At 34.7% G+C, this 11,090-nt stretch overlaps 1 protein-coding gene across 11 annotated transcripts; it reads left to right on the plus strand.

The window, feature by feature from the left end:
• The first annotated feature begins 212 nt into the window (after positions 1-212).
• On the plus strand, positions 213-7,906 carry LOC111295936 (putative disease resistance RPP13-like protein 1). Of its 11 annotated transcripts, XM_089741173.1 has the most exons (10): positions 607-745; positions 829-4,741; positions 4,948-5,255; positions 5,346-5,412; positions 5,804-5,972; positions 6,067-6,528; positions 6,618-6,781; positions 6,988-7,163; positions 7,255-7,378; positions 7,472-7,906. In XM_089741173.1, exons 1-2 carry the CDS (start codon positions 734-736, stop codon positions 4,630-4,632), a joined length of 3,816 nt encoding a protein of 1,271 aa, XP_089597299.1. In that variant the 5' UTR covers positions 607-733; the 3' UTR covers positions 4,633-4,741; positions 4,948-5,255; positions 5,346-5,412; positions 5,804-5,972; positions 6,067-6,528; positions 6,618-6,781; positions 6,988-7,163; positions 7,255-7,378; positions 7,472-7,906. The 11 variants fall into 11 exon arrangements, with proteins under 11 accessions (XP_022745523.2, XP_089597291.1, XP_089597292.1 ...); XM_022889788.2 differs by having other exon boundaries at positions 213-4,741; XM_089741165.1 differs by having other exon boundaries at positions 213-4,741; positions 6,067-6,514.
• The last annotated feature ends 3,184 nt before the right edge of the window (positions 7,907-11,090 follow it).

Here is an 11,090-nt window from a genome sequence, read left to right on the forward strand (position 1 = left end):
ATATAAAATAATATATATATATATATATATATAAATATCCCTACGTAGAAATAATGCTAAACTCATTCAACTCCTCGATTTTACAATTTTGCAATCTCGAGCAGTGGTAGGATACCGAAGAAACCGTGTGGACCCAGCTGTATTCTATTCATTTGTGCTTTGTCTTGTCTTCTTTTAAACCACTTAAGCCGTCCAAACCCAAAAAAAGATATATCTCTGAATGAGAATCCAATGTGAACATACTCAAAATAGTTTCCAACGGAAATATTATTTTACCAAAAGGGAAAGACTTTCACAATCTCTGCTTAAACTCTTCAGCTTTTGCATGACAGACTGCAATTTTTTCCTCTACTTCAAATTCCTGCTCTTTGATTTTCTATCGACTTCCGTTCTTCTTTTCATTCCTTCCTCAAATTTATTTATTTCATCATGTCTTTCATTGGAGAGGCTGCTCTATCTGCGCTCTTTAAGGAGTTGTTTGCCAAGTTTGTCAACTTTGCCTCTTCCGAGTTCGAGTTTGTCAGTGAGAAGCGGGCTTGCGAGGAGATTATGAACTGGGAAACTATGCTGAGGAACATCCATGCAGTGCTTGCTGATGCAGAGGGGAAGCAACTGCAGAGCCAGGCTGTGAAGATTTGGTTGGCTGACCTCCAAAACTTGGCTTACGACGTGGATGACATCTTGGACGAGTTTGCGACACAAGCTTTGGGGCGTAAGTTGATGAAAGAACATCATGCAAGCTCAAGTAAGGCACCAAAACTTAAGCTTACTTGCTGCACTGGTTTACATCCAAGTTCTATAAAATTTAATTATAAGATGATGTTCAAGATTAGAAAGATTACTAGAAGATTGGAAGGTTTAGCAACACGAAAGAGTAACTTGCAGCTAAGGGAGATCACTAATGATGTTGGAATGCCCATGACAATCCCAAGAAGGCGGCCCAGTACTTCTCTGGTGAATGAAGCTAATGTACTCGGCAGAGACAAAGACAAGAGGGCAATACTTGATTTGCTTTTGAGGAACGATGGCAGTGATGCTGGAGTCTATTCTGTGATTCCCATCGTTGGAATGGGGGGGATTGGAAAAACAACCCTTGCTCAACTAGTTTACAATGATGACAGCATAAAACATCATTTTGATGTTAGAGCTTGGGTTTGTGTTTCTGATGAATTTGATATCATCAGGATAACAAAGATAATTCTCCTGTCAGTCACCTCTCAGCCATGCGAATTAAATGATGATTTGAATTTGCTTCAAGTCAAATTAAAGGAGAAGCTATCGAGAAAGAAATTCTTGCTTGTTTTGGATGATGTTTGGAACGAGAACTACAACGACTGGTTGGCGCTTCGATCTCCTTTTGATGCAGGGGAACCAGGAAGCAAAATAATTGTGACAACACGTAGTTCCAATGTTTCATCAATTATGACAACTGCTGCAGGCTACTCATTGCAATGCTTATCAGAAGAAGATTCTCTCAGAATGCTTGCTTATGACACATTAGAAACAGAGGATTTTACAGGGCATCCAGACTTGAAAGAGATTGGCTTGGAGATCTTGAAGAAGTGTGATGGTTTGCCTTTGGCAACTAAAACCATTGGAGGACTATTGCGCACAAGGGTGAATCGTGATGCATGGAAAAATATATTAGAGAGTGATATATGGAATCTACCTCAACATAGAAGTGACATAATTCCAGCTCTATGGTTGAGTTACTATTATCTTCCTTCACGATTAAAGCAATGTTTTGCTTATTGCTTTCTAATCCCTAAAGATTATGAATTTGGTGAGGAAGAAATAGTTCGATTATGGATGGCAGAAGGTTTTCTCAATGGAGCAGACACTAAACGGCAAATTGAAGATTTGGGCAGCAAGTACTTTGAAGAACTGGTATCAAGATCATTCTTTCAAGCATCTAGCAAGGATGAATCTCGGTTTGTAATGCATGACCTGATTAATGATCTAGCTCAATTCGTTGGAGGAGAAAAATATTTTAAAAGAGAGAGACACGAGGAAATGAAGTACCCCGGTCACACTCGCCACTCCTCTTATATCATGGGCAGGTATGACAATATCAAAATGTTTGAGTCCTTTTTTGAAGCAAAGTCACTACGGACGTTCTTACCCTTTGAGATGCTGATGTGGAATCCGTACTACTTAAGCAATAATGTTCTCAATGATTTACTGCCGAGATTGAAATGCTTGAGGGTGCTCTCTCTAAAATGGTACCACATCACTGAAATACCAGAGTCTATTGGAAATTTGAGACAGTTGCGCTATCTAGATTTCTCTTATACTGACATAAAAGATCTCCCCGATTCAATATGCACCCTTTATAATTTAGAGACTCTTTTATTAAGGTCTTGTCAGATAATTGAGAAGTTGCCCTCAAAAATAGGAATGTTAGCCAACCTATGTCATCTAGATATTGCTGGTGCTTGGAGAATAAAGGAAATGCCAAGTGGAATTGGTAAATTAACAAATCTTCGGACATTGTCTAATTTTGTTGTGGGCCAAGGCGATGCACTGAATATAAGAGAGATGCAGAATTTATCAAATCTCATAGGTCAGCTTTCTATTTCAGAGTTGCAGAATGTGAATGAAGCTCGGTATGCAGGGGAAGCTAAGCTATCAAGTAAGGTTGACCTCGATGATTTAGAGCTGGAGTGGTGTGAAGACTTCAATGAAAATTTAAGACAGAAAGAAGTCGAGGCTGAGGTGTTGAACTTGCTCCGACCTCATGAAGTGCTTAAAGCACTAGCCATCAGGTATTATGCTGGAATAGCGTTCCCAATTTGGATAGAAGATCCTTCATTTAAAAATTTGCAATTATTAAAGTTTGTAAATTGTCCAAATTGCACATTATTACCTGCAGTTGGAAAACTACCACATTTAAAGGGTCTTTATATCAAGGGAATGAGTAGCGTAACTTGTGTTGGCAATGAATTCTATGGAGAGAATTGGCCAAATGTGTTTCCATCGTTAGAGACATTACATTTTGAGGATATGCCAGAATGGAAAGAGTGGAAGGCATGTGAAGTTGATGAGCAAGGAAGAAAATTTCGTTGCCTTCGGGATCTCCTTATTGTGGATTGTCCCAAATTGATAGGGCCATTGCCGGAGTACCTTCCATCTTTGGAAAAACTTAAGATTCGTAATTGCCAACAATTGCTAGTTTCAATTTCAAATCTTCCAATGCTATATAAATTAAAAATTGATGGGTGTGAAAAAGTAGTGCTTGGGAGTTGCATGGATCTTTGGTCAGTAAAAAAAATCTCCTTTTCCAACATTTCAAAGTTAGAATGTATAACAAGGGAAAGGACGTCGACATTGGAGTGGATGAAAGTAGAAGATCTGTATGTTAAAGGTTGTGAAGAATTGGTTTCTTTGTGGCAAACAGAGTGGGGTTGGTTGGTGCCTTTGACATCTCTTCGTAATTTAGAGCTTGAATATTGTCCGCAGGTTACTTCTATAGCCGCAACGGAGGAGGAAAGAGAGCTTCCGCAATTAGACATACCCTGCAACATTGAACATTTGAGAATAAAATATTGTGAAGGCTTCCAGAAGTTATCAAAAAACCTCGCATGTCTTAGAGAGTTAGAGATTGTAAAGTGCCCAAAATTGGTTTCACTTTTGGCGGATAACTTGCCCTCAACTCTTAAAAGTTTGGTGATAAGTGAATGTGAGAATTTGCAGTGCTTATTGGAAGATGGGGAGAATATCAATTTCAGCAGCAATTCTCTCCTTGGATTTCTTAAAATTAGTGGATGTAAAGCCCTCAAATCATTATCATCAAGCAGTAAGTTACCCGTGGGGCTTAAAACGTTGAAGATCAGGAACTGTCCAGAACTGGAATTTGTAGCACAGGAAATTGGGGATAATACTTGTCTTGAATCTATTGAAATCAGGTTTTGTGAAAATATTCAGTATTTACCCCAAGGAATGGACAAGCTTAAATCTCTGTATCTCTATGGGTGTCAAAAATTTGAGGCTTTGCCCAACCTCAACTCTCTTCAATACTTGACCGTAGAGAGTTGTCCAAGTGTGACATCCATCCCAGAATGGGGTTTGCCTACCAACCTAAGAAGCCTTTACATCCATGAACCCAATATTAGTAAGGCAGCAATGGAGTGGGGATTGCATAGACTCACCTCTCTTAAACAACTCCAAATTTCTGGTGGTAATTGTGATGCGGTAACATTTCCGGAAAGGGGTTTGCCTACCAACCTAATAATGCTTGACATCTCTGGACCAAATATTGTTAAGGCAGTAATGGAGTGGGGATTGCATAGACTCACCTCTCTTACAAGACTGGACATTAATGGTAGTAATTGTATAGATGCGATGTCATTTCCACAAGAGGAGATCAAGCTGCCCCCTTCTCTCAATCATGTTTCTATCTCAGACTTCCAAAACCTAAGGAAGCTATCTTCCAGAGGCTTTCAGTATCTTTCCTCTCTTCGATTTTTGTGGATAACCAATTGCCCAAAGCTCGAATCCCTTCCTAAAAAGGAAGTGCTTCCCTCGCTTTTGGAACTATATATTAGAGGTTGTCCAGTGTTGAAGAAAAGGTGCAAAAGGGACAAAGGAAAATATTGGTCCCACACTGCTCATATACCATTTGCTTACATTTGATGAATTCATCTATGTGGCCCTGTCTTGTTTCTACAAGAGGAGATGCATAGCATTGTTGTTAGAAGAGGGATTTCTGTCCAAAAGCTTTCAGAATCTCTGTTGAAAAAATGTAAGTTCTCAAACCTTAATCTTTGCTTCTCATTTCAGAACGACTAGCCTCTTCCATTTGTAGATAAATATGGTTGAATGTTGCTTAATTGCTGGTCAGATAGTGCAAACATGATAGAAGAGGAACTGAATCAAGAGACCCTAGGTGCTTTATTATTATTATTATTAGGGTATTGAATCAGTTCTAAAATTCAACCTCTCTCCCAGGAGTGGAATTCTGCACCATTTATGAGCCCTTCGAGCAGTGACTCCGCTCAGCCACCTTCAATTGATGACTTTCAAATAGTGATGTTGAATGTTTGGACGTAATCTTTTCTACAAGAAATAGGAATAATGCTGTCCACCTTTTCTTCTTTGAAAGGTCTAGTTTCTTCAATTTGTAGCTAAATGTTGATGACTGTCCCCTGCTATCAATTGATAGAGAATCAGATCGCTTGGATGCCTTGTGTGAATATTCATGATAGATTCATCCGTTATCTACAAAAAAGAAGCATGAATTTTCAATTGGAAGCCAGGTAACTAGATACTGACATCTTGTTTCGTAACTATTTTAATTAAAATGGAGATCACCATAATAAATATCATGTATTCTTGTACTAAAACAGGCAATTGCAGAATTTCTCTGTTAAGGAGCTGGCCATTGATTGCATGCTATTGTGCGTAATAAGTCAGGTATTTCAGTTTTAATTATTTTCTTTTGCCTTTGAATTTAAGGAGATATAAAGATTGATGGACCTTTGGCCTTTTACTACTATGGTACTTGCCTGATTTTAAAGTCTAATGTATACTAATTGAGGTGAAAATGAAATAAACATAGTTTGTTTTTACAAAGCTAGTTGTATTTCAGTATTAATCATTCTCTTTGGTAGCCAATGCTGCTTATTTTTTATAATTGACTTCTATATCTAATTTTCAGATTGTGGATTTGAATAGATTTTTTTACAATACTAATGGAGATTATCAGATGCATGGCAATTTAAGCTAAAGAACATTGCAGCTTTTACTTACATCAGTTCTTTTTCTTACCGATCTCTAATTTTACATTTTCTTTGCAAGCAATCAGATGCAGTGAAGCTCAATACAAGAATTAAACCAAGCACCAATCCGAGTGGACATATAGACATAAGCTTCTTGGCTTTAGAGCATGAGCAGGCTTAAAATCCATCTCTTCTTTTCTTTGTAAAATGGTCATTGCTTTCACTTGACACTCCATGTCCTTCAAACTGCTGCTGGTAAGAACAATTAGAAATGTTCTGGTTTCTATCTCTGTTGTGCGTGTGCATAATGAGTGCTCATTTCGTATCACCATGTATTTTGGCTCTTCAGGTGATACTTGTTTTTGCCATCATTGATTGGATGTGACCAAAAGCAGTATGACAGTGTGTTGATGGATGTTTGGATGTGGCCTTCTCTTGTTTCTACGAGAGGAGATACATAGTATTGTTGTTAGAAGAGGGATTTCTGTCCAAAAGCTTTCAGAATCTATCTGTTGAAAAAATTAAGTTCTCAAACCTTAATCTTTGCATCTCTTTTCAAAACGACTAGCCTCTTCGATTTGTAGATAAATATGGTTAAATGTTGCTTAATTGCTGGTCAGATGGTGCAAACATGATAGAAGAGGAACTAAATCCTTGGAGCCTTATTATTATTATGGTATTGAATCAGTTCTAAAATTCAACCTTGCTCCTAGGAGTGGAATTCTGCACCATTTATGAGCCGTTTGATCAATGATTCCGCTCAACCACCTTCCATAGATGACTTTCAAAGAGTGATGGTGAATGTTTGGATGTAATCTTTTCTACAATAAATAGGAATAATGCTATCCACCTTTTCTTTATCTCTTTTTGAAAGGTCTGGTTTCTTTCTTCAATTTGTAGCTAAATGTTGTTGACTGTCCCCTGCTATCAATTGGTCAAGAATCAGATGGCCTTGGCGCCTTGTGTGAATACAGAATATTGATGATAGATTCATCCGTTATCTACAAAAAGAAGCATGAAAGCTCTTAGCTACCATAGCTCCTGACATCCTCCTGTTTACTGCAGTATGTCTTGATCTTATCCATCATTATGACCTTTTTTTTTTTTTCACTTTCAACAGTTCACTTATTTAAAAAAAAAAAAAAAAAACAGTTCACTTATTTATAGAACATTGTGGAATTTGAATTATCAAATGTATGGTGAATTTTATTTACATAACTTCTTCTCACCAATCTCCAAGTTTACTTTTTCTTTACAATTTCTTCACAAGCAACGAGATTCAGTGAAGCTTATTTCAAGAATTAAACCAAGCCTCGATCCTAGTGGACATTAAGACATAAGCTTCTTGGGATTAGAGCATGAGCAGGCTTGAAATCCATCCCTTTTCTTCTTTGTAAAATGGTGATTGCTTTCACTTGACTTTGCATGTCCTTCAAACTACTGCAGGTGAGAACATTTAGAATTTTCTGGTTTATTTCTGTTGTTTATATGCACAATCAGTTCTCATTTCGTATCACTAACTATTTTGGCTGTTCAGGAGGTATTCGTTTCTGCCATCATTGATTGGTTAGTGGACCAAAAGCAGTTTGACAGTAGCTGTTCCATAAGATGTTCTACGAATTATTCTTTTGTCTCTGTCATTGCCTACCTCGTTATGCCATGTAAGTATCAAAGAGTTTTAGAGAATTTACTGTGTTCAGTTTTTGTTACTTGCTCCCACACAGTTAACAGAATGCTTTTGCCTTTTATGACAGGATGAATGAAACTCCCACATTCTAATGCTCTCAAGATTCAGTAGTGGGAAGTTGTCTGAGCTGCATCTCCTCTTCTAAGGGTTTAGGTGTTTATAAATGGATGCATAAGGAAAAAAAGAATGAGAAAGGGACACCATTCTTCAATAAACAACCACAAGGTTAAGGTGTTTGTAACTACTTGATTTGTCCCCACAAACCAGACAAGGAAAAAAAAGATTGCTCTTGTTAGCGCATTTTATAAGAAATTTGTCTTTTTTTATGATAACTTGTAATATCATGTGGTTAAACTAGAGAAGACTCATGTTGTAATCCCATTATTTTGAGTAGTGGACGGTTGAGTGGACTTGGTCCCGTGGTTTTTTCCCTTGCCAAAGGGTTTTCCACGTAAAATTTGGTGTTCTGCTTTTATGAGCTGATGATCATTCATTTTATCAAGTTGATATCTAATGATTAATTACTTATCAAATGATCAATTTAATTTGTCCAAAGGAGAAGAAATTGGAGTTGTGGTTGAAAAATCCCACAGAATACTCAACAAGTCAAGAAATCTGCCCAACCATTTGTTTTTTTTTATTTTTTTATTTTTTTATTAGTGTGTGCTAAAATTTCTTTCAATCTTTTCCTAGCAACAGTTTATACCACGCCCCATATGTTGCAATACTAAGGGTTTCGTTAAAGACAAAAATATGGTTTATCACATGAACCAAAAGAAAGGTTGAAATATAAACCAAAAGATCTAAACCTTAAATGGTACTATTAAAGACACATAAAAATTAGTACTTTATTTTTTCACAAGAGTTACTACTAGAATGCAACCAAAGTGGTTTAGGTACAGTGCTCACGGGCCACCCAACGGCTGCATATTGGCTATCACATTCATCCCTGAATTCACATTCTCTGGTGTTGATGCCATGGTAAAATATGTGATGCTGCCTGCTGTGCCGTGGATTAGCAGGTTGTCTTGTGGCAGTGTCCAGTTCATGCCGGGGACCGTGTAACATGTGTCAAACCCACCGAGAGATGTCACGTTGGTGACCATGACCAGTCTCCGAAACTCGTTCCGGGCGGCTACCTAAACTGTTTCTACTAGCCGAGTGAAGACCGTACCTTAACTGAATAGCAAAGTTTAATGATATTTCACTGACAAATAAAGTACACAAACATATACTTAAAATTTGTAATTTGATATATAATTTATTAAATCTTTATTTCAAAATAATAAAAAATTTCACTAAGTACTTAAATCTTGCCTATATCTGATTAATCATACATTGTTATATACTATTGTTGTTGCTATTAAAATTGATAATAGTGCTGATATGAAATTAACATGTTGATTTTCATGCTTTAAACATTTAGTACTTTAAAAAACTCCTCTAACCAAAGGTTATGGCACTTGAAATTAAACAATTCTCAAAGGTCTTATAAATTATGCTCATTAGTCTTACAAATCATACTTAATTTTAAAAGAATCATTTATCAAAAACTCTTAAATTTTAAAAACTCCTCTAAACAAATGTTATAAAACTTTAAAATTTTAAGAACTTCTCTTACCACAGGCTATAAAACTTTAAACAATCATCTAATCAGAGGTTATGATACTTTAAAAATACTTCTCTAACCAGAGGCTACAATACTTTAAAAAAAAAAAAAAAACTCTACTTTTGAAAGTAAACTTAAATAAAAACTTTGGATATGATTATCGAAGGATTCCTTGATATCACCACTGAAAAAACACCATTGTCTTCAGATATCACCATCGAAGAATTTTCATATATCATTACCAAGAAAATGTAAATGTCTTTAAATATCACTATTAAAGGATTCTCAGTTAAAGCTCAGATATCACCACCAAAAAAATTTTAATAAATTCAATCTTGAATATCCATATATCACCACTGAGAAAACATAAATGTCTTTGAATATCACCACCGAAAGAATTTTGATAACAAAGAACTTGAATATTCAGATGTCACCACCGAGTGAATTTGATAAAAGCTAAGACATCACCACCAAGTAAATTTTGATAAAAGCTCGGATATCACCACCAATAGAGTTTTGATAAAATTCAATCTTGAATACTTGGATATCATCACCAAGTGAATTTTGATAAAAGATCAGATATCACCATCAAGTGAATTTTAATAAAAACTCGGATATCACTACTAAATAATTTTAATAAAATTCAATCTTGAACAATCAAATATCACTACCGAAAGAAGTTTTAATAAAAATCCATATATTATCACTAAAACATGTGGAACTCTGATATTACCACTGAGGAGTTAGAATAAAAATTCTCATATCATCATAAAATATACCGAAGACTCGAATATTACTACCAAGAGATTTGAATAAAATTTGGTATTATTATAAAAAAAAATCTTGACACATTTATTAAGAATTGTTGTTCATTCATTTCTATTTTTCTCAATTTTTCCTTTTTTCCTTTAACTTTGATTATTCAAAATTTCCTTTTCTCTTTTTCTCAATATTTACAAAATATAATTATGATGCAAACATTTATTTCCAACAAATGATACAAATGTTAATATCTTTATGTAAATAATTTTTTCTCAATGTTTGTTCTTTCTTCTTTTTCATTTGATTTTGTGTTTAGTTTCGTAAAATTTTATGTTGAAATGTTTTGGTGCAATTCAAAACTTCTAGAAATAGATTTTCGAAAAATCTTAAATATTTCAAAAAATGAATGTCTAAAAGCCTTGAAGAACTTTCTGAAATTCATATTTAAAAAGTTATATTACTTTTGGAAATCCATTTCCATAAAGGTTTATGATTTTTCATAATTCTATTTTTGCAAACTTGTGTGAAAAAGAAAGGATAATTAAGTAATTTTAATTATAAAAAATTAAAAAAAAAAAAGCTAAGGTGTGATAAGAAAGGACTAAGGTGCATTTAACGACACTCGATTTATAGATTGCATCATCTTACTTTCAGGTGTGAAGATAAATGAAAAGAAGGTTAATGATAATCCTAATAATTTTAAATACGATACAATGACATGATAAGAAAAAAATATAAAAATGATAATTTAAAATTTTAATAAAAATCATATATAAATTTAAAAAAAATTGCAAAATATATTTCGTATTTAACGTATTGATATGAATTTTATAAAATAATTTTCATATTTTAATTTATTTGACATGTAAAAAACGTTAACCTCGAATTGTAAGTCTAGCCAAGGATAATTAGACATATATGTATGGCAAAAACCTTAAATTGGCTTGATAGCATATGTGCAATGTAGATTTATACTTTTAACAACGTTGTGCTCATGGTATTCGATTAAATTGAGTAAATTGGCCATTGGATTTGGATATCAAAGACGTGGGAGATTTTTTATTTGTCTAATGGATAAATATTCTAAATCAAATAATATATTCTAGGATCCAATAATTCTCCAAATAAAAGTGATTGGCATGGCTCTCATTTTCTAGTATTAAATATTTTAAAAGTTCGTCAATTTCTTCTATAAAAACCCTTTGCTCAATTCATCACCTTCATCATCACTAACCAATATTTCTCTCTAAACAAATAATCCATCAGTCATATGAAATAATTTCATTTGAAAAGTGGCTTCAAAGATTAAAGCATC

Source organism: Durio zibethinus, chromosome 12, assembly GCF_047325235.1.
Source record: "Durio zibethinus cultivar Kanyao isolate XHJ-2024 chromosome 12, ASM4732523v1, whole genome shotgun sequence".
Classification (NCBI taxonomy): Eukaryota; Viridiplantae; Streptophyta; class Magnoliopsida; order Malvales; family Malvaceae; genus Durio; species Durio zibethinus.